Source organism: Candoia aspera, chromosome 4, assembly GCF_035149785.1.
Source record: "Candoia aspera isolate rCanAsp1 chromosome 4, rCanAsp1.hap2, whole genome shotgun sequence".
Taxonomy (NCBI): domain Eukaryota; kingdom Metazoa; phylum Chordata; class Lepidosauria; order Squamata; family Boidae; genus Candoia; species Candoia aspera.
The window spans coordinates 42214772-42239031 of record NC_086156.1 but is presented as its reverse complement, the minus strand read 5'-3'; the positions used below and the strand labels follow the sequence as shown (position 1 = coordinate 42239031).

General features: G+C 37.4%; 1 protein-coding gene and 1 long non-coding RNA gene across 3 annotated transcripts in view; one reads left to right on the top strand and one right to left on the bottom strand.

Annotated features, from left to right (window-relative positions):
• Nucleotides 1–1048: 1048 nt before the first annotated feature.
• On the top strand, nucleotides 1049–10973 carry LOC134497910 (uncharacterized). The gene is made up of 3 exons (XR_010067967.1): nucleotides 1049–1249; nucleotides 5496–5563; nucleotides 10829–10973. It is a non-coding gene; the product is annotated as an uncharacterized LOC134497910 (long non-coding RNA).
• Nucleotides 1992–24260, bottom strand: part of RBMS3 (RNA binding motif single stranded interacting protein 3) — a 612128-nt gene continuing 589859 nt past the window's right edge. The window contains exons 12-14 of one of the 2 annotated variants that reach the window (XM_063303918.1): nucleotides 10157–10237; nucleotides 4966–5093; nucleotides 1992–3247 (exon numbers count right to left, since the gene is read on the bottom strand). In XM_063303918.1, the coding sequence (XP_063159988.1) occupies nucleotides 3241–3247; nucleotides 4966–5093; nucleotides 10157–10237 (216 nt within the window). In that variant the 3' untranslated portion in view covers nucleotides 1992–3240. Of the gene's footprint in view, nucleotides 3248–4961; nucleotides 5094–10156; nucleotides 10238–24260 lie in introns of those variants that run through there. The other variant, XM_063303920.1, reaches the window with a different exon arrangement.

Sequence of the window (24260 nt, the reverse complement as noted above, 5' to 3'; positions counted from 1 at the left end):
GGGAAACAGACCCAAGGAAAATGACCCAAAGTATAAAGAAAACAGCAGAGGGCTGAACCAAAACTAGGAGGTAGCTCAGCCATATCCATCCGCCACACGGTAGCTACCTTACAGCCTCACTGTCAACAGCAATGAGACTATTCTTTTCACCAAACTAGAATTCATATAGACAATTAAAAAACAAACCCACAACACATGCTTCTTTCGTATTAAAACAGAATTGTGCCAGGAGGATAACCTCTATATTTAGACACACACACACACACAAAGAAATAAAGCATAAAAAGGAAGAAAATCAGGCTGGCTTGATCATTTTTCTCATACCCTTTTCAACAGGCACACCTATTCCAAATGAAAACAAAGAGGAAAAATCAAGGGATGCTCACAGAAAGTAAACAGCATTGGCAAAGCACATGAAAAAAAGGAAGAAGCTAGAGGTCTTTACTGTAATATTAATTTTTTTTCTCTGTGCTGTGGTCCTTTTAATTATCTATGTAGTTACTGAAAACTACATGCATCTCAAATAACCAGGTCCTTTTCATTATGCCAGCCGGGTGACATCCTGTTTTCCCTTTTTTCTTCTTTTTTTGCTTTTTAATGTTTGCATTTAGCAGCCATTTTGGGGGGTTACCCAACCCCCAACCCCACCAAACACGAAATACTACATTAAAAATAAGGAAACGTTTTTTGTATTCTTAAAAAAATACTCAATTTTTTAAAAAAATCATTTAAAGGTAACCATGGATTCTGTGCACAATAATGCTCCTGCCCAAACCTTGTGTTACTTCACTGGGGCTTGTGTGGGAGTCATGTTTAGTTGAGTGTGTCCTTGATATTAAAACTGGGCAAGTTGAATCTCCTTGATCCCCCCTCCCTCCCCCCCTCCCTCCCCCTCCCTCCCCCAAAAAAACCTGTTTTATTATTTTTAAAACATTTTGTTTTCACTTTTCAATATGGTTACCCTGTTTTTAATACATTACAGTCACTGCACTGAACTCTTTATCTTTTTCTTTAATGGAGGACCATTTTATGTGCTTCATTTGCCAGATCTTTCTGCCTGCTCTTGAAAAGAAATATTGTTCTTCCCTACCTCATTCATAAATAGCAATTCTAATTTGAGGGCAGAAGCCTTTAGGAACCTGTTCAGGTTCCATGGGCACATGTGTATTTACACATAACTCCTCTTTATTTAAATAGTGCTATCTGAAAGAGATGACTCCTGGACTGTGCCACATCTAGCAAAGAACAAGTAAGTTGGAAATGGATGGAATGTTTACTTCAAAATGTTTCCCCCATAGCTGTTGGAAAAAAAACAGTCTTTCTTCAGCCCCCATGAGGTGGGAGATGGTATTTTCCTGGATCCTTCATATATAGATTCCATATATTTTTTTATCTTTTAAAAATAAGTTTGCACTGATTCAACATAGTTATTCTTGTCTTTTGCCTAATTAAACTAATCACTGATTGTCAGTAAACATATCAAGACAACAGAAATCCAGTTAGTACAAAGTGATTGTTAACTTCATGCTTGTATGAAGGAATTAACACAAGCCATTTAAAACTTTTATCTTGGTTGGGAGAGTTAAAGAAAAACATTAACCATTTTCAGTGACTCAAACACACCATCCAGATGATGATGGCTGGTTCACAGTACTGCAAGCTAACACAGGGAGAGAGGAGGCAAAAAAAAACAACAACCCATGGGATGGTATAAAGAAGGAAGACTCCTATTTCAGTACAAAAGAAAACAGATAATACAGCAGCAAAGTTAAAACACACCTGGGTTGAATAGCTGGTGACTTAAATCTTCCTCACGCTGTGAAATTCTACTAAGTGCTGTTAAGTACCAACTAATCAGAACTTTTGATTAGAAGCCCAAGTACATACAATGTAAAACACCAGTGGAAGAAAGTTTAAACAATACACAAAGATAACAACTGGTCCGGCCATATTGGTCAAATAAAGATTTTGTTTAAAAAGAAAGAAGAAAAAAAGAAAAGAAAAAGAAAAAGAAAAAGAAAAAAAAACCCTTCTATTTTCTGGACTGTGGTAGGGTGTCATTTCATCTTTGGTATAAAACAGGCCATCCATAGGCTGCATTTGATCACAACTAGGAAAGACTACAGAAATTGTCAACAATTTCTTCTAGCTATTGCTTTTTTGCACTTTTTTGACCATAAGCTCCTATCTACTAAGTTTTTTCCCCCAATGCTTTTAAGCTAGGTGTTTGCAGTGTGACAAGCAAAGCAGACTAAAAACTCCTTAAAGCTCATAAAAAAGACTGCAGATAAAAAGCACTAATGCTCTGGCCAACAATCACGTTTTGTAAATTAAAAAAAAACCATTCTGCAAGAAAAAAAACCCCTGCAATTCCTTAAAATGCAAGTTGACCTCCCCCCTTCAATAATTTTATTGTAAAACACTTTAGCCTTCTATATTCTTCTCTGTCAACACTAAGAAAGTTCATAAAAGTCTTCGCATTTTTTTTCAATTCTTGAAGTTGTCAGTTCCTTTATCAACAGTTTTTCTTCAAAAGAAGAAAAAAACATTTTCTGCTAAACTGTACAGTTTTTAATTTTTTTGTTGTTTTTTGTTTGTTCACCCTAAAAATTCAGTCTGTTGAACTTCAGCACCAGTTGATCCAGGTGTTCATTGGAATCCATTCTCTTCTCTTCTACCAAGACGTTGACAGCTTGCCTTGAGAGCCTTTGACGTCCTTAAAATTAAGGCAATTAAGATTCAAGATAAACCTTACCTAAACATTTTTTTAAAAAATCACACATATGCACACAAACCCAAAATGAAAGACACACTTGATTTCAACAAGGGGGGAAGAGTAGTTGGATTCTTGAGGAAGACCACTGGTTTTCATCTCAGCTTTCTCCCTCTTGACATCATCACTTCTCTGTTGTTTTGGAAAACAAAAATAAAAAACAAACAAACAAAAAGTATATATGTACAGTCCCAAGTAAATTCTGAATTTCAAATGTTCATTCAGATGAAATACCAACCCAGTATTTTGCCATGTTTTTTCCCCTTGAATTAAAAAAATTAGCAAAAATAAAACTATCAGACTACATGACTGAACAATTTGCACAGCACACAGAAACACTCTTGTTGGGTAAGGTAGAAAATGAAAAAAAAAATGTTGACGCCTGTGCAAACTGGAAGCCAACTTCTTGTTCAGTGAAGTTTTTCCATTCAAGGCAAACTTTGCTGACCGACATTTTTCAGTCCTGTTTATTGTCTGTAAAACAGTGAATTAAAACACTCATTAAGTAAAAATAGCTGCCTTTTAGAAATCTTTTCTTTTAAATTACTGAAGCTAAATTTCTTTAGCCTAGAAAGAATGAATTATAAACACATATTTAATTATTTGCAACTTTCTTTGAACTGATCTGAAGGTAGCACTCAATGAAAAACACTTGTGGCTTCCTCATGGCCTTTTTTGGATTCTAAACATTTCTTTAAAATATTCCAAGAATGTAACACATCATGGGGTGGCATAATTTGGAGGAGTATTTGGGTGAAATGCACATCATTGTTGGCAGCTGCCATTTTAATTCCAAAATGTCCTGAGAAATTAAAAATGCCAGGTGGTGCTGGCAAGGAGGTGGTAGGAATGCATACAAGCCTCTCCCCAGACATGTTGCTTGTTCCCTGAAAATACATAGAAAATGTGTCTAGCTTTTGTAGCTCTATGGGTTGAACTTTCACTCTACTGAAATTTTGGTTTAGCAATACATACAGCTGCAAGGTCTACTCAGGAAATGTTTTAAAGTCTTAAGTTAGTCCAGAATTTCCTAAGTCTACCTAGATTAGTTTCAAGGGACTGCTGAGCCATGGCATGATAGAGTAGATTTCCTGATTCTGAATGGCTAACTGCAATTCTCAAGCTAAGTTTTGGGGAACACCATAGCGCTGTGAGAACACTGCTAGTAAGATGCAACTGCATTTTTTAAAAAATACCTAGGAGTTCCAAATATTGGTATTGATTCAGTCAATTCCTTTGAACCTAGCTAGATGGCAGTACCTAGCCAATGTTGGCTGATCTCAAAAAGCTAAGCAAGGCTAGACTCAAAAATTGAAAAAACATTCCAGAAGGGCATGGCAAAGCATTTTTGTATTGTTTTAAAGAAAACTATGTGGACATGTTCATGAAGTCACCAGGGGTGGAGCTTGAATCAAAGGAGATTTTACCTTACCCATATCATTGACTTCCCTTCCTCATGTTTTTGCATGAGGACTGCTTTGGTTTTATATTTTTTTATATTTTTCCAAGAAGAAAGCATTCTTAGATCAGTGGTTTATATAGATATAAAGAGGTGGGTACTTCGGAAGTTGCTTTGCTTGGATGTAAAATGAAGCATACCTTCAATTTTGATTTGGAAGAAAAGCAGGCTGCACATTTGACCCAAACAGTTTTCAAACTTTTGTTCAAAGAATTTGTTAAAGATCTTGTCTGCCCCATGATAGAAACAAAAAGCCTGGCTTTTTCTTCATACATCTACAGTCATTTGGTTATTATATTTAGCATGTACACTGAAGTAATAAGGGTTCAACACCTCTATCGTGTATTTATCACTTTGTCTTAGAAGGCTGCATCAACTCTCTCAGCACAAGCCTCATTGTTACTTTCAAGAAAGTCCCATTTAATTAGATGGGCTTAATTTGTGAACAGGATTATAATTCTTTATATAAATTGAAATAGCAGCCATCCACTTTTTAATGTTGCTTGATGACAAACTTGGATTGTTTATCTGTATATCTACACAGACAGCAAAAAATACATGTACATTTATGTGTGTAACTTAAAATAGAAAAATGAAACAGCTGATATTTAGCCTATCGTTGGCATCAATTCGTCAATGCCAACAATGGTCATATGGACATTGAAGCTCTTAATGAATCTGGAACTGGGTTTAAGAATAAATCTGATTTTTAGGGGAATTAAAATAATCTTACTTTGACTGTTGGTATGAATATGCAGATGCATGTTCACTGGATGTTTCCACTGCCATCTGTTGCTGTTGACCACTGGCTTCCTGTGATGAAGGTGCTACTGTCTGTGGAGAGGTATCAGCAACCACACCCTGAAGAACATAAAACATCTTATAGATTTGACTACAATCAGCAACTTATAGGATGCAATAGTCAGCACTTAACTAACTTCATTATTTAAGGGCAGTTGTACTATTGTTTTATATTGTCAAGTCTCATATATACCAGGAGTCACAGGTTGTTATGTATTAATCTGTTTATTTAATCAAATTTATAGGCTGTCTTGATTACAGTCACAACTCTATTATTAGGACATTAATGTTAACAAGTTTTAAAGAAAAGCATACTATGGTGTCAACTTTGCAGAGACTACTGCTGGAAAGCTTACCTTTATGATGCGGTCCTGAAATTGATGTACTCTAGATTGCTATCCTTTAATAGGATGGCCTGATTTGGATCTCATCAAAATGAAGTTATTTTCTTTGTTTTTGCAGTGAAATCAGAACCAAGGCCATCAACAGTAACGAATAACAACTACAAATGAAGATGGAAAACCAGGAAGGTGAGGGTGCTTTCCAGTTAATTCTGCAGTATGCCAAATCTATGACCATCTGCCTACTGGGCATTAAGTTCTGTATTTGTGTTTAGTGCAATGAACTCCTGGCACTTGGACCAAGTTTTTTTCCTTGAAACCAAGTTGGTTAAGCTGGTGATGCTTAAACAGATAGGTATATAGATGAAACCTTTTCAATATGACAACTTTGTCCCACCCTCAGTCTGACAGCTCCCTTGCTATTAAGAAGAATGAAGGTATTGGGGAAGGAGGACATCAGTTCACTGAGGAACATGATTCACTGAAGAGGTCCAAGAGATGAAACAATTGAAAAGAAGCTAGCACAATGTTGATGGAAAAGCAAATGAATGAAATTGAACACAGTTATGGTCCCACATTTGGGAGTATATAGAGATTATAAGAATAGTAAATCATTCCTGCTCTTATTGGTTCTGTATATTCTTGTCCAGAAACTCTGTTCGTAGTTACCTGCATCCTTCTTGAAAGGAGTGAATTGGAAGATTCCTCTGCTGTGATATATTTGTGAGTTTCTTTGTAGATAAAATCACATTCGTCCTGGGTTAAACACCACTTGGATAGAGTCTAGTGAGATGCCTGAGATGATGTCTTAAAAAGTCATCTGGGATTCTTTTGAGATTATAGAGTCTGAAGAAGTGAATAGGGTTCTTGGTAGCATAAGCTCCATCACTATGTGCTGGACAATGCCCCACCCATTTCCTGTGGGCAGCTGGAGGGCAGGTGCAGCTGGATTTAGAAGTGACAAATGCCTCTTTAATGAATGTGTGCCATCTTTCTTAACTGGATGTGACTGCTGGATGAAGTCATCTGTCAACATAGGTAAAGGTAAAGGTTTCCCTTGACGTAAAGTCCAGTCGAATCCGACTCTAGGGGGCGGTGCTCATCTCCGTTTCAAAGCCTTGGAGCCGGCGTTGTCCATAGGACACTTCCGGGTCATGTGGCCAGCATGACTCACAGAACGCCGTTACCTTCCCGCCGAAGCGGTACCAATTAATCTACTCACATTTGCATGTTTTCGAACTGCTTGGTGTGCAGAAGCTGGGACGAGCAACGGGAGCTCACCCCGCCACGCGGTTTCGAACCGCCGACCTTCCGATCGACAGCTCAGCGGTTTAACCCGCAGCGCCACCGCGTCCCTTAAACATACAGACTAATATTATCAATATGCAGGCAACTCCCATTGTTTATTTAGACCCCTGGTAGACCAAGTAATTCTACTGTGGTTCTGTCTTGGTATCAGGAGACTGTTAGGATTTATAGGGAAAGGAACAGGCTCAGCTCTAGCAAGATTGATTGGCTGTGGTTTCATCAATATTCTGTTTCCAAGAAACCTACCCCCTTTACTTCTTGACAGGGCTATACTACACCAGGCAGAACTGGGATATACTGTAATTTAGGATCCTCCTGGACTCACAGCTCTTACTCAAAAAGTAGGTGGCAGATGTGGCCAGAAGGGTGTTTGCACAATCTGTTTTATGGACCAATTAGGCACTTTCCTGGAGGTGCTACTTGTGGTCACTCTTGCCTTAGTATCTCTAGAGACTGCAGAGAAATTGAATTAATTCTCTGTTATCTGTCTTTCCTACAGAAGTTATTAGAAGGATAACTGAGTGTGTATTCAGTTTCTTAGGGAAGAGGTTGAAACAACTAAAGCAAATTAAGAAAATAAGAAAAAATATTCTAGGACCTGTTAGGAGATTCCAGTAACAAATCATTTTCTGATGGCATCCACTTGAGAGTTCTTTAAAAACTCAAATATAAGATTACTGGCCCCTTAGCAAAAATATGTAACTTGTCTCTCAAAACAGGCTCAGTATCAGAGGACTAGAAGGTAGCAATGGGGCATTAGTTTTTAAAAAAGGGCCCAGGAGAGATCCTGGAAATTACAGCTTAATGTCTGTTTCAGGCAAATTGGTAGAAACAGTAATCAAATTAAAAATAACTGAGCACATAGAGAAACAACTGTTGGTGAAGAAAAGGAATATGGATTCCATCAAGGTAAATTTTACCCCATCCTCCTCCAAAATTTAGTGACTATAGGATAAGAGGATCTATTATTTTATGGACTGTGAACTGGTAAAAAAAAATCAGAAAGCAAAGAACAGGAATAAATGGAAATTTATTCTCAGCCCAACTCGGTGCAATGTAGACTAGCCTCCTTGTGGTGTACCCTGGGCAACGTGACTTGTCACCGCTAAATAGTCTACACATCTGGCTGCTGGACCTCACAAGGATTTCCCAGCAAGAAAAAGCAGCATGAACACCAAACTGCTATGTTATACAATTAAAAAAAAATGGGAATGTATTCATTGAAGAGCAATAAGAAGTGAACTCTCTCAATGAACTGTGTTGGGACCAGTGCTTTTTTAGTTAGGGGTAAGGACCAAGCAGTTCAAGTTTGTGGATGATGCTAAATTATTCAGGGACAAAAATCAAAAGCGAATGAGAATTATCTTTTAAAACTCAGTGAACAGACAACCAAATTGCAAGTGCAATTCAGCTTAAGTAAAATGTAAACTCATAAATGTTTATGTAACTTCACACTACATAAATGTGATGGAATGTGTCTATAAATGGGGAGGTGATGTGATGGGCTACAGTAACACAGCTGGTTCTCAGGAAGGAGGGAGCACATTCCATGGAGGGGGGCAGGACAAGAGACAACATAGCCCAGAGATATAAGACGAAGAGATTCCGAGTAGCCCCACCCTAGAGTCTCCCAGGTTATTTCCCTTATGTTAGAGTAGAGTAGATTTAGTTCGGCAAGATTCTGTCTATATGATGTGATGAAATAAATAACTGAAGTTTGGCTGGATTGATTCCTTGTCGTTCCTGGGCTAGGCCTGACAATAAATAATGATTGGGTCTGAACTGTCCATAAGTAACCAGAAAAAAAGATCTGAAAGTCATAGTGGGTAGCTCAGTGAAACTTTGAATTCAGGGTGGGGCAAAAGAAGAACTTCTTCACACACAGCCCATAACTGATCCAGGGAATTCACTAGCTCAGTGTGATGAATTGGGTACTTTGATAGAGAGCAGGTCTTCCAGGAGACATTGACCTTGAACCTCAGTGTTACCTCCAGACTGGAGTAACCCCAGCAGCAGGGGAACAACAGGGAGGGAGACAGACATCTTCTCATTGTGAGCACTCCAGAGGCATCTGGTTGGCCATGTAAGAAACAAAATGTGGGTTGAGATGGGCCTTGGACTAAATGAGGGGGGATGCTTTATGTTTTTCTGAAAAAGTACACAAGGATTGTGACACAAAATATAATATCCATCTCATGCTTTGAATAGTGATGTAGAAACATTTTGGATCATTTAAAAATATTTCCATATATAATACAAAAGTAAAATAATACAGCAGTACATAGCAATTTAACATTGTGTGCATAGTTGTTAAGAGTTTGACAAAATAATATGTTTATAGGATTAGTTTTCTGATATTTGGAAAATCAAATTAATTCTTCTTCTTGAAAGCATTTTATTTGTTTGTGCTCCAGTAACAGCTGCCAGGTAAGCATTGTTAAAAAAAATAAGTTTAAAACTGCACTTTATATGCAGAACTAAAAATCTAGATCTTTTTTATTACAGATAATTTTTTTTTTCCTGATGAGAGCCAATCAATTTACAGAAATACTTAGAATCCCAGCTCACCAAGCTTCATCACTGCAGCGAGTTTCAAAAATGGTATTTCAATTAATGTCAATAACATGACAAGTCAAACAATTAAACCTGCTATACTGTGCAAAGAGTGATCACTGAGGCACAGGCAATAATACAAAGTTTTTTGTCAAGCCCCAGTATTTAATTTTTCTTTAAAGAACAAAGGCTTTCTTAGTTATTAAAGGAGTAGCATCTGCTCTATAGAAGGCAGAGTTCAGGACACAATCATCAAGCATCTTTGGGTGGAAAGTAGTCTATGGTGAAACCGTGAGGAGCCAAAACATAAATATACAAATGTAAAAATAAATATGAACTTTCTTTCTCCTTCAAGTATCCCCCTTTTTCCTCTCTAATAATTGTTTAGAAGGCTTTATCAAGATGCAGAGTAGCAGAACCCAGATTATAGTTCTCTGGGCAGCTATGGTCTACAGGGACAAGGACATACTCCTTCATGGGACTTTAATCAGCAGGCCTCATCCCCCAAGGAGGGAGGGAGCATATCCTTCATTGGGGATGAAAAAGCACTCAAGTCAGTGGGGCATCCTCCAGGTCTGCATATAGAAGAGGAAGTCCTGATCCGTGGTAGCTCTTGGCTTTCAGCAATCACTAATTGGTCTTATCTTTATGCTAAGGATAGAATCAAATCATTCTTTGAAACCTTCTCTGCTTATTGTTTGCAGTCTGCAAACAGGTAGCATTTGTGACCCTTCCCAACCAATGAAGAATAAGCTACCTGATGAAATTTTCCATTTTGTCTTAGATGAAAACAAGAACCAAACTTGTATATATGTCTTCAGGGAGATTTAAAAAACTGTTTAAAACTCTGAGGGATGTTTATCCCAAGCGATTAAAACAAGGAAGACTTTAGCTTCATAAAAATAGACAAGACAGACTTACTTCAAGAGGGACAGCTGTTGGAGGCACAGGAGTGTACTGGGGAATGTAGGTCCCTTGCATAGGTGCAGCAGCCGTCATATACTGGAAGGAGAGGAAACGATCATTATTGTAGAACTAAAGCATCTAGAATTGGAAGAGGAGGGTAGGTCACTGGGTACAATCCTCAGTCAGTGCAGAAATTCAAGTTAAAAATTTTCTGACTGACAGCTCTCTAGTCTCTACCTGAACACATCTAATGTGTTCCATTTGGAGCCCTCCATTTCTTGGGTAACTGATTCTGGGTCAGACTGCTCTCGCTATTAGGAAGTTTTTCTAACATTCAACTGGACTCTGCCTTTGTACAATTTAAATCCATTATTTTGTGTCCTGGACTCTGGAAAAATGGAGAACAGATCATGTTTTCTTGTATGAAATCCTTTCTAATATTTAAAAGTGCTGTCTCAAGGTTAAACATTCCCAATTCCTCCAATCTGTCCTTATGGCATGGTCTGAATCTTTCTTGAAGTGTGATGCCCGAAGTTGAACACAGGACTTGAGATGGGGTTTGACCAATACAGAATAATATGGAACTACTTCTTCCTATACTTTGGACACTATTTATCTCCTGATGCAGATTTATTTATTTATTTATTTATTTACTTGTTTATTTGTTTATTTATTTATTTATTTCAGCTACATCACAAAGGAAGGAAAAAAGGAAGGAAAATTTTGCTGGACTCATTTGCTGAAATGGTCACCATGCTGTACCCAATTATATACAGGACTGAATTTCACACAGTATTATGACTCCAAATCTTTTGAACAACAGCAGGTGAAGTGGTAGTTGCTAATAAAATAATTCTTTAAAAGTATAGCAAGCAATACCTTCATAATGATTAAATAAACTCCAACCAATATTGCTAATCAACAATGGCAGTTGTATACAACTGAAATACCATGCAACAGAACTGTCTTTTATGCTTGTCTTATGAAAAACATAAACATGTACAATTACTTCATGGAATAAGTAATGGCCTAGTCCAGTGAGGCTTTTTAAAGTTCCATTGATTTCAACAGGAAAATGACTCATTGGCTGCTCTCTCCCCAACTGAAAATCGTTAATGCTGGAATTGCTTTAAATTGCTTGGACCAAACCCAATGATAATAGCAAAGTCTGCCAATATATTCATAGTATGTGCAGATTTTTAGCATTCCTTTAAACCTAGGGCCAAATTGGGGCTTGCTGCAAAAAATGTTAATTGCTCATGCACTTTTTAAAAACCATGAATGAGTTGCAGACATAGGGAATAGTTTTCATCAGCACTATAACATATAGGAAAATATATATTATTGCCTGCAATCCTGAATCACTCCTCCCATGTTTGCTGTTTAACTTAGAAATAAGGTTCCACTGGCACCAGTGAATCTCTCTTCTGGGATACCAGCACTGAGAGCTAGTTTAGTGCCACAGTTAAGGTGCTAGAGTAGAAACTGGAAGACTGTTAAATTCCTCCCTTAGCATGGAAGCTGGCTGGGTGACTTTGGGACAGTCAATCTCTCTCAGCCCTACCCTACAGGGTCGTTGTGAGAAAAATAGGAGGAGGGTGCCTTATGTATACAGCCTTGAGTTGTACAAAATAAAGGTGGGATATAAATCTAATGAATAAATATGTGAGAGCAAAGTAAGAACACGGGAACAGAAAAAAAAATCCAAAACATTAAAGCACTAATAAAAAATGGATGCTTTGATTTCTATACATTTTCACTTCTGCAAAATGCAACAAAAAGCTGAAGCATGTCTGGCTCAGGCCCCCAAGAGTTACGCATTCAAAAATTTAAAAATATTGCGCACAACATATGGTCCAAAGGTCTTTTCCAGTTGATACTTGATCTGAAAAAATACAAGAGATGAACAAATCTCTGACATCATCATGATTCTTCTTTAGTAAATGGTCCGGAGCTTAGAGTTGAGTATTGTATTTTCAGCATATTTTCTCTGGCATAGATTCACTTATTTTAATTGTCATGACATGCATTTATTTATTTAAAACATTTATATGATCTGAAGGGAAACCAGAGTATATTTAAAACATTTATATGGACACCCAACTCAACCAAAGTGATGCTGAGTGGCTTACAAAACGAAAGAAAGAAAGAAACCAAACCAAACAAAAAGAATACAAAACATGCAATACATATATCTACAAACAATAAAACAATAAGATGATCCAAAGAGCAATAACACCATCATCCAATCAGGACTCCAATACATCATGACCCAAATGCCTGGGGAAAGAATGAGGTCTTGACAGCCTTTCTAAAGGCCAGCATACCAACCAAATGTCAGGAGGAAGGTTGTTTTGAACGATAGGGGCCATCACTGAGAAAGTGTGCCTCCTGGGTACCACAAGGTGGCATTGTTTTAATGAAGAAACCCAGCGAGTTAAAGAAGAGGGGGTAGAGGGTAGAGCCCTGAGGCAACCCAAAAAGCAGAATTCTGGGGCCAACACCCAACACCAACTGGAACTGGCCATGAAGGAAGGAGGAAAGCCACTGCAAAGAAGTGTCCCCCACTCCCAATCCCCTAAGCCGGTCCATAAGGATACCATAGTCGATGGTACTGAAGGCAATTAAGAGGTGAAAAAGAGCAGGATGGAAGCACAACATCCATCCTGAGCTCACCAAAGGTCATCCACCTGTGTGACTAATGCCATTTCAGTACTACGATCTGGTCAGAAACCTGACTGAAAGGGATCTAGATAAACTGCTTTCTCTAGGATTGCCTGGAGCTGTAGGGCAACTACCTTTTCAACATCCTTCCCTGAAAAAGAAAGGTTGGAGACTGGATGAGAGTTTTCCAGATCAGTAGGATCCAGCAAAGGTTTCTTGAAGAGGAGAAGGAACACTGCTTCTTTAAGAGCCAGCAGAACAACCCCCTCTCTCAAGCAGCAATCACCCATCCACATATTCCCTTCCTGGAGCCTTCCCTAGCCAGGAGGGACATGGATCTAAAACACAAGTGGATGCACCCACAGCACTGAGGATCCTGTCTACCTCTTCAGTACTAGCAGATTCAAACTCCTCCCAGATAACGTCACAAGACTGTGCTCCAATCTTCTCCAGTGACTTGTCCAGCTAGAGTCCAACTCAGCAAATCTGAGCAATTTTATCCATCAGGTGTCAAGAATAGTTCTTACAGCGACGCTGCAGATAATCCCCTGACTGAGGAGGGATTGGGTCAACCTGGCTGATAGCTAGAGGACACAATAACAGCAGAGAAATAAGCGTGTTTTGCTTCTCTTATTGCCCCAAGGTACGTCCCAATAAAGGCTCTTACCCATCTCCAGTTGCATTTACTCCTTGTTTTCCTCCAGTGTTAATCTAGGTATCTCTTCTGCCATTTCACCCCAGGAGACCCTCTGAAAACCTGAGGGCATACTGGGGTCTCTGCATAGGGTCTGCATAGATGTGATCCAATCTAAAGCTGCCACTGCTTCATTCCAAACAGAGACCAAGGCTTCAGCTGAACTATGTATATGCATAGGATCACAGCTTCATCCGTTCTCTCTGATAGCTACTGAAAAATGAGAATGGCTACACATCAATACAACCCAGAGAGGGGGAAAAAAACAGAAAGCATAAAAGAATAAAGGAGACAGATGTCCTAGAGTTTCCCCTCCCATAGCTAAGTCTGTTAACTTGAATATCTTCTATGCATGAATTGTTTTTAATTTCGAGATATCTTTCTGAAAAATTCTTGCCCTCAAGACCTATTGAAATATCCTTAATTACAAGTGGTTTTTTTGACACTTTTACAGCATTATTCCTTTCCTGTGTTGCTTATGGAAGAATTTTGCTGAAGGCAACAAATTACTCAAATCCTTCAATGTCCTATTGGCATTAAGTTGTCAGATCCCGACACTGCTTTGTTTTCCTACAATATTACTCAAGTTTTATTCACTGACAAAAATACTCATAGCTGTCAGCACAATACCTCTAATATCTTTTACCGGATGCACTGAAGATCTAAATGTTCTCCAAATGTGCCTGATGAATTTGGAAACTATTAAAATAGAGACCAAATTTGCTAATTAAAGCCAACAGCACTGAAAATGGTTAATGTTTTAAACATTGAGTCTAGTTTAAACATGCCTTAAAATGCCTCTCCTAAATGAATTCAAACTGCTTTCTTTGATGAACCTATAAACTGTGAGAAATTTCATGAATATTATTCAATATACATAAACAGTATCCATGTCTGGACCAGGGATGACTGCTTCATTCATCGAGACAGTCATACTTTGACTTTCATAGTTGTTCTTGAAATCAAAGTACTCCTGCAACAGAAATGTCAAGAGTGAAAGCCATCATCCTAAAGGTTGGAATGTGAAGCGGGCATGGATTTTTTCCACTTTCATTTACTGCAACTGGGGACAAGAAGAGGAATGCAGTTTTAATTAACAAAATAATTTTATGAATTGGGCGACCAACTAGACTGTGATGCAACAATTCATTTGTCAATAAAGAAACCGACAAAGGTGAGAGAGAATAAAAAGCAAAAAGAAAGTGATCTCCCTTTGCCCTGTTTTGCCTTGGTCAATGCCTCTTGTTTGCTGATCTGTTAGCAGCTTTATGGCTGGAACTATTCCATTTTAATAGAAGAGAATACATTTAGCTTAGGACTGAATGGTTGGGTTCTCAGTGCTCTCTGAGCTTGGTTGCTTTCTTGCAGATGGTTTATTAACAGGCTAGGTAACATCATCAGTGTGAGGAAGAGTAGGGTTTGCTGGCTATTTATATATAGTAGCATGCCCTGGCAGTCTTAGTGGGGGTGTGGCTTCCTCCTTGATGGTGCCTTGATTAGGGTGTTGTTTCTTCCCTGTTTATCTGGTGTTCTTTCCTGCTTGTCTGGGTGTTGGCTGCTGGAGGGCATCTGTTCTAGGCTGTTTGTTTCCCTCCCAGGCTTTTTATTGTGTGCTTGAATGGTATGTAAATGAGGTTTATTCTCTATGTATCTGTTGATGGCAGGTTTGTCTGAATGCCAAGCTTCCAAGAATTCCCTAGGGTTATCCTATTTCAGCTGAAGTCTGCGTTCTGTGGGTTACATATTGCGTAGAAATGTTAACTCTTGGGATTTCACATGCTCAGTTCTGGTTCCAGAGGCAGGATGCCCTCAGTACCCTGGAAAGAGAGACCTTCCCTTCCATTCTAAGTCTAATCTACCTGCACTAACGTTCCCCTTCCTTACTTTCATCACTGTGCCAATCACTGGGCATGAAGCAGCTGTGAGGAGAAGCAGGTAGATTAAATATCTGGAAGGCAGAAGAATGCAAAAGATCCCCTCTCTCTTTTTGGTCGATGCCAGATGTGTTATTTCAACACTCTGATCATCCCAACAAACGTTTTCAACAATACAGAGACATATTAATATCCACAACTTTTTTTCATTTCACTCATGGGTGAGTTGGGGTAGATAATATATAGATGGGTAATATGCTGTTGGTATGACATCAGGACACAAAATACATGCAGATTGGAGCTCATTGCCACTTCTACAGTTTCAGTCAGCAATACACTGTTAGTCCATCACATAGAAACAAAATAATCAAGACTTTGGTCTTGCAAACTGTTCTAAACAGCATCTTTGCTCCCAATCTACAACTTTGGAATTCACAAATTCTCACAATCTAGGAAAACCATGTTCCCACTGGTATCTGAAAATAGCTATTTGGGGAGTGGGGAGGAGTTTCTGACAAATTCTGACATGAAAATTGATATTGATTTTGCTATGATCACATATTCATTTCATGGTCAAGATGATAAACATACTCTGTCACAATGTTAATGATTTTTGAATCTGCAGTATTCATGCTAGATTTTTATTTAATGCTCTTAAAATCTCCATCTAGACACTGCATTACTAATATAACCATGTGAGGATGTCTGAGTTGCTGGAGAAAGTGATATAGATCACATATTTTCTGAGAGTCAATGTAGTGCAGTGGTTAAAAGTGTTGGACTAAGACCCAGTTTCTAGTTCACCCTTAGCAGTCACTCTCTCTCAGCCCAACATAACCTCACTGGGTTGTTGTAAGGAAAAACAGGAGGAAGGAGTGCTCTGAATTCCTCTTTTAACTCCTGAAAGAAAGACAGCTTATAAATCTAATTAATAAGTAATTTCTGCTAAATATATTTTTATGCCAACATTTTCACTGAAGTTTTAAGTTTTGCTCTCATCTCTGAATAGGACTTCCCAAAATTGCTGAAGAAATTTGTTCTTCTATGGTAGAACACAAACTGAAATAATGTTGGCCTTCTCATTAAGACTCACTAAAACTTGTGACCCTCATGAAGCTTTCATTTTAGAAATAATTTAACTACAAAAAGTAAATATGTTATTTTGTTACAAAAATACTAGACATAATTATTTCCCTTTTGCAACCATATACACCACAAAATACTTGAAAATGAGAATGAGAATCTAAGATATAAATAAGCTGGGAAATATAGTCAATTAAGTAATATAACTTAAGCTTCTAAAACATGTTTTAAAGATACTTTTACTTTAAACATTTTTGTATTAAATCATAATCATAGGCTGATCATTATAGGCTAATGTGCATTTAATTATGTGGTCTTTCTTAGAGAAATAGAATATTTGATTACTTGAAATCTTATATATTTAATTATCAAGAACATAGACTGATGGAAAAGAGTCAGAGAAGGAAATTTAATTCAATGTAAACTTGTATCTTGAACCTAGATTCTAATTCTTACTGTGCTAGCTAGATTGTTTGATAATATTTAGAGACCATTCTTTCCTTCCTTCTACCCACCAGCAGTAGCCTTTTGGGCATTATGAGGTCATATTATGATAGAAGAAAATACAAAATAAATTCAAGATAGAATTAAAATATCTAAAACTACAGTATGGAAAAATAGTATATATTGAACGAGCATAAACCTGCAAAGCATTATACAAAGCAGTAAGAACCATACACTTATATGGAAACATAAAATATTAAAATCAGGCACAACCAATCCTACCTAACGAACACCCTACTTAACAAGCAAGAATTCATTCATAATTATAAAATATAATCTGAAAATCAGACCTATTCATCTGGCCCTTTATATCTTGTTTATATTACATTGTCGACTGAAGAATCATTTAACCTGACAGTGCTGGCCCATGTATGCCGCCAGAACACAGTAGCTATTTTACTAGTGACTGATATTTTACCTACTTTATCTAACTCATAAAACATACATATCTTGGTATATAATCATCTATTCACTGCTTATATGAATTAGGAGAAAAAGCACTAAAAGGTGTCAAATTGAGTTTGACTCCTAGTGAAAACATACTGTAGGTATATGGATGTAGCTTTCTCAGCAACAGTACAAAAGTGGTTTGCTATAGCCTTCTTCCAAGCAGTTTTTCAACCTCCCTACTGCGGGTTAAACCGCTGAGCTGCTGAGCTTGCCAATCGGAAGGTCGGCGGTTCGAATCCGCTGACGGTGTGAGCTCCCGTTGCCAGTCCCAGCTCCTGCCAAACTAGCAGTTCAAAAACATGAAAATGTGAGTAGATTAATAGGTACCACTTCGGCAGGCAGGTAACGGTGTTCCATTTAGTCATGCTGGCCACATGACCACGGAAGTGTCTTCAGACAACGCCGGCTCTTCGGCTTTGAAACGGAGATGAGCACCACCCCCTAGAGTTGGACACGACTGGACTTAATGTCAAGGGAAACCTTTACCTTTACTACAGTCAAACTATGACTCAGGTATTTTCTGATTGTCTCCCATTCTATTATTAACCTGGTCTGATCCTATTTAGCTTTTTCAAGATCAGAAAAATAATTGCTAAAATTTTTGTTTTACTCACATCAATATAATAATGCATATCCATTTTTAAAAAATAACATTATTCTAGATTAGGGAATAAAGAAATTTATGATGCTTCAACATAAATCACTTTGGGCAGGTTAAAATAAAATTGAATATTAGAGATCAGTCAGGAACCCCCTCCCACCCAAATAAATATGTATTCAAGAGTGCTTATCACCCTGTGCTTGTGTGCGGTAACGTATTTCCTGACAGCACTACAAAATTATTATTATTATTATTAAAATGATATGAAATGCTGAAAACATTGCACAGCATTTGACACAAGCATTCCTCCAATGCTCATCTCATTAGATTAGCAAACTCCATAATACTCAGGAATTCCCTCACCAGCAGGCTTTTTCATACTCTACCTGATTGATGCTTAAACAGAAGTCAGCTGAATATGATGGGACCTAGTCATCCCTCTGTTGATTATCCTGCCGCAGCCACTGACGGGTCTGCTTTATAATACCATCCACCATTAGAGCAATGGTGAGGAGGAGGCTGAAATTGTTCCAAAGCAGCCTATTTCAGTTCAGTGATTAGGCTTTATCCAAAGTGAATGTGCTCCTCCCCCCAGTAAACAGTGTCCACCAACATTTGTATAACTGTACAGAGACTAACACAATTAGGCGTCTGTAGAGAGTAAGGAAGATGACTTTGATGGAGATATTAAGGAACAGTTGCATAGGCAAAAGGGGCTGAAACATTTTTTAAGTACGGAATAGCCAGATAACATTTGGAAGTGGCTCAGGCAGATTCCTCCTTAATTCACTGGGGTATAAGAAGGGGGAAGAGAAGGTATAGCACAATCAGTCTTGCAAGATTTGTTATTATAGCCAGTCTCAATAAAAGTAGTTCTAGCCTTCCTGTGGAGTTGATTTCCTAGTCTGATCTACCTAATGCAGCTGACGTCATCATCTTCAGCAAGTAGCACTCTAGATTGCAGGATGATCAGCTGAATCACTCCCCCCCCACCAGCTCTTTGAAGGTGCCACTGCAATATTTTGCTACAAAAGCAACATATTTTCTAGAAAATAGTTTCGGCATCATTTGGTCTATTCAGAGAGTGCTAATAATTTCCGTTTATGCAGTTGATTGCATCAGCACCCTGCACTGTCCTCTGCAATCTGAAGACAAATGTCAATACTAGGAATTTTAATGCAAAAAAGCATTTAATGAAATCAGTGCTGGAGAAGGAAAGCAATCTACTTCTATAGGAAAAGAATTAATCAAGTCTTGCCTCCGCACTGAAATTTCAGGGCACTGATTGTAAATAATTTCAGACAGGATTAAAATAGACATACAACTACCAGAATGCTTCTGGTAAATGCTTAATAGAGAAATAAGTGGCCAATAGCTGTTCTGGTTAAAGTTTTGATCAGTTTACCAATATCTAAAGCAAAAAAAGGTGGAATAAAATTTCAGGAAACAACAGGAAGAACACATTACCTTTATAAATTCATTTATTCCTGGGGATGGCCGGCACCTTCCCCTCATAGTGCTCCCCTCATATTTATAATCTTTTATAGCCTTCTGGATTTTTATTTTCTACTTTATATTGTATTGTACCAGATTTTATATATTATTTACGATTATTGTTTTTAATGTTTAATTGATTAACTTGTTGTAAACCACTTAGAATCCCTATTGGGGGGGAGATAGGCGGTAGCAAAAATTTGAGAAATAAATAAATAAAAATAAAATCTATTATGACATAATGTCTTTCTAAATACGGCTGATGATCTCAGTGAAATCTCCTTAAGGACAACAGCAGAGCTACTCCATGTATGCAGTTTTCCCAGTGTTTAAAGAGAATTTTCTCCTAAATAAGTTTGCAAAGGATTTGGTCCTAAGGGGAGCAAGCAAACTGCTTGTCATGTATATATGATGAATTATGGCTGAAAATGTTTGCTCGCTATATATAAAGGCTTTCAATTCTTCCTTTTCTTTTCAGCTGGAAATCCTTTCAGGTAAGAAGCCATGCCGACTGGCATACTGCCATTTTTTTAGTGAGCTCTTATTACAGGAGTCTATTTCTAATGGATTGGATATGGCGCTTTTTCCATTTTGCTAATGAGAAAAGCTAAAGGCCATTACTTTTTCTGATTAAGATCCCTGCAGGAAGAAATGTGATGTGTACATTACGAGGGCATACGTAAAGGAAATACACAGCTTGTCCAATCAATCAGATTAGAGGCTGACAAAAGGAAAATATCAAACTCTCATCCTGTGAATAATGTTGAAGAAAAATGATGAGAGAGAACAGAAAAGGAAAATGTCTTTGAAAGGTGAATTGTGGGCACCAGTTTAAATCATATTGGTGTGATGATCAACAACCAGGGCTACTATTGAGGGAAAAATGTAATTAAGAAAATGGAGATTTTCCAGTGGGAAGTAATGATTGCTATATTTCTAAGAACAGTGAAACCTTCCATTCAGGATACATATTCTAGTGGCTTATGCAAGATAGTCTAGATAACAGAAGGTTGATCTGTGATATCATTGTTTCCCAGGGATTTGAAGGAAATGGGAGGTTAGGGCTTTCATGTGCAGAATTTGATTATAAATTTTAAATCCTCGAATGAATGCTACTGGAGAGAGGTAATTTTTACTCTTTAACACCTCAAAACAAATAAAATATAATGAGAAATGGTTTGCAGTCTCCCTGTGTATTTAAACCTGCATAAAAAGTTCTGGATGAAAAGTAAGATTCAATAGCCAACAGATGAATTAATCTTAGAAAAACACACAGGCTGAAAGGATAAATAATTCAGCAAAACTTGTTATAAAAACATTTATAACCTTAACCTCAAAATAAGAGGTTGGCGAAACTGAAATATGGTTTTCAAATAGTGAAGGTCAGAGATCTACTATTTTATTTATTTATTTATTTTATACATTTATTCACCACCCATCTCTCCCCTACGGGGGACTCTGGGCGGCTTACAATAAAACAGGATTAAAATTCAAAACCGTTACAATACAAAGTACAGTAAAAATACAAATATAATAAAATCTACACGGCGAAAAGATCTTTCAAAGTCAAAGAGCTCCACTGGCTTATTGGAGGTGGTGAAGTACAGCTACTTCACTAAAAATGCCTATCTGTATGTACTGAAAGCCAACCTACCAGCAAGGATCCTCCATTGTAAATTGTTGCCTCTTTCCCAGACAGGTTTTCTCAAAAGTGAATAGGGACAATTCTAACCTAAAGCCTTCTAATGAAGTCTACAAGATCTGGGTTGCAAAAACCAGGATGACCACCAAATGACAGCACAGTAGTAAAGGAAACCCTAATAACTTTATTATCCTTTAGTGATTATACACATTTTTGCAGGTCTGGTACCCTAACAAAGCTGCATTGTGAAAAATTCAAGACAGAGAAAATAAAGTAGTTCTTCATAAAATACATGGTTAAATTAATGACATTGTGGTGACTTCTTCAATTATTTTAAAGCCATATTGAATACATTCATATGAGACAGAGCATTTATGGTTGCATGTAATGATAGATACATCATGACTCCAGACAAAAAGGCAGCATGTTTCTGACTCCCAAATAGGGAGGGACAACTACAGAAGAGGTTCAAATACAGAAACTCTTGCATTTCTTTCCCCCTTCTCAGTTTCAGATAAGTCTCTGATTTCCCCCTCTCCTTCCACAGTGAAAAGTACCTTAGGACTGAACTTTCCCAAATATATTTAAGCAATGAGGGTGGCATAATACATTGTAATCCACATTCTTTTACAGAAAATATGCTATTCTATTGCTTAACATGATGTATGTCTATGCAAGTGTTTTTCTCAATCTTTAGCCCAGATACTAAAAATCTGGCACTGGAATTGAATGAAAAAACCTCAAGTATTTTTATTTTGTATCATTCAACCATGATTTCAGAAATGCTCTTTTCCTGGATAAAAACTATTTTCAAACTAGGATAGCTAACATACGTATATGGAACTCATCAATTTCTCAATCAGTGCATCTTTTTCTTTCAAGAAAATAATATTTTTCCCTCAAATATTCCTATTATAAAGACCAGCTTTCACTATTCTATGCCCATCATGTCATATATACCTAAACTACTGTGCTGAATTACAAAAATCAATAACGCTAATGTTTTAAAGGTATGGCAATAGGGTATTTTCAGAGATGAAAAACAGACTCTGTAGTTCTCTCAATTATTGGCTGATTTCAGGAGGTGATGGATTTTGCCCTGGGGGTGTGAGTCAGTCAACCCTTCCATTAGTACCATTCCCATTCCAGCCTTGAAGGAATTATAATTGTACAAACAGAGACAGCAGCTGCTTATCACTCATTCAGGCCTTAGGACTGAAAGTTTGTGTTAACAGTAAAAGATCATGAGAAAGGAGGCTAGAAAATAAGGCTTTTGAGAAACAAACAAACAAACAAAACAATAGAGGTTGATGCTATACTTCGTTAACTCTGAAGAAAAATAATCAACTTATTCTATTCTATATACTAACACTGTTCACCAGTATCCCTCAGGAAAGCCAAGCACAGATCAGAACTGAGATATATCCTCTACTCAGTTCTGCCAATAACAACCTCTTCTTGCTCAAAATGTACCTTATCATTCAGCTACAGGGTATTGAAAATTTGTGTCACAAAGCAGTACAATTTATTTATTTTTTAATTATACATTTTCTGTAAGAACCATTAGTCAGAAATTCTATTACTCATTTTAGCCTATCTATCCTCAGAGTTATCAATTTTCTAAATGTGTAACTGTAGAAAAGCTGTTTCTTCCATACCTATTTTAAATTTGCCACGTGAAAAGAACTTTGCCAGAATCAATTGCATGGTGCAAGGATGGGGGGGGGGGGGAGAAAAGGGAGAGAAAGCATCTAAAACAAAATGGAAGACTAAGAAATATCAACCCTCTGTAGTTCTTCCTTGTAACTATTCATTTTCGGGGGAGGCGGGGAGAGAAATCAAAATGCTTCAAACTCAATCAAACTTTTGAGGTTTGTTGGTGTGGGTAAGAAGATGGGCTTCTGGTTTTTTTCCCGGACAACTTTTATAAAAGTGGCATAAATCATCAAGTAGGCTTAGGCTATGAAACCTAAAAAAGACTAAATGCTATGCTTTTGTAGAAAACAACCTTCATTTTGGAAGAGGAGTGAGTTATTTTGCCTTCCTTCCTCCATGTTTTTTGTTTTCATTTATTTAAGTAATTAATGTGAAAATTGCACAACGGTATGCATAGTACAGGATATCTCTTGGGAAAATATCTGAAATATTTCAGGAAGATAGGTTCATATACTAAATAGATGGTTTAACAGGCTTCATCTTCTCCAAAGAATAAATTTTCTTGCTAATTTCATCCAATTCTGTCAAGAATGTTAAAAGTTACTGACAATTTCCATTAAAAAAAACCCTGAAGATTAAATGTGCTTAACACATCAAAATGGTGAATAAAGAAGTAAGTTTTAGTAGATGGGGCTTTCTGCTTTCTCAATGCAGTTGAGGAGAAGAACATATGGGAAACAGATATGGGTGGCTATTTATTAGCCCCATTTAGATGGTTGTTTTTAAACATTGGCTTGAAGCCTTCTCAGGGTGCATTTCTAAATACACTTTATAGTTCCTCACTTAGCTCAATAAAAATGTGAAATTACTTCACTGAGTCTTCCAGTTGTTTAAGTTGCATTTGGGCTGGTAATAACAAGAGGGTATGAAGATTGAATGTGCCATTTTGACTCCCACAAACAGATGATCAATAAGGAGAATCAATTTATACATGATAATGACAAAGGTTTACAAGCAGTGTAAAGTCTCAAGGGATTATGTTGTATACAGTATATTAGAATAGCAGCAACAACCTTTTCATAAAAAATTGTATGGGACTTGACTCATGTCATAAGCCATGAATGCACAAACCTGACCACACATAACAGACAGATCCAACAAATCTGTTAGTCTACAGAGGGAATTTGGTGACATTGTAAACCACCAGCAGCCACAGATGATCCCAACAACTTATTAGATAAATAATTTGTAACAAACCCACTGTACTGATTGAGATATTTTCAAATCTGGGGAAACAGGGAGAGCTAAAAAAATATAACAAATTGTAACCTGGAATATTTGTTATTCTACAGAGAAATAAGTGGTGATTGCATGAATTGGGGGAAAGCACAGACAGCATTCTGCACCATCAAAAACAGAGATACATATCTGGTTCATAACTGATTGATTGATCAATC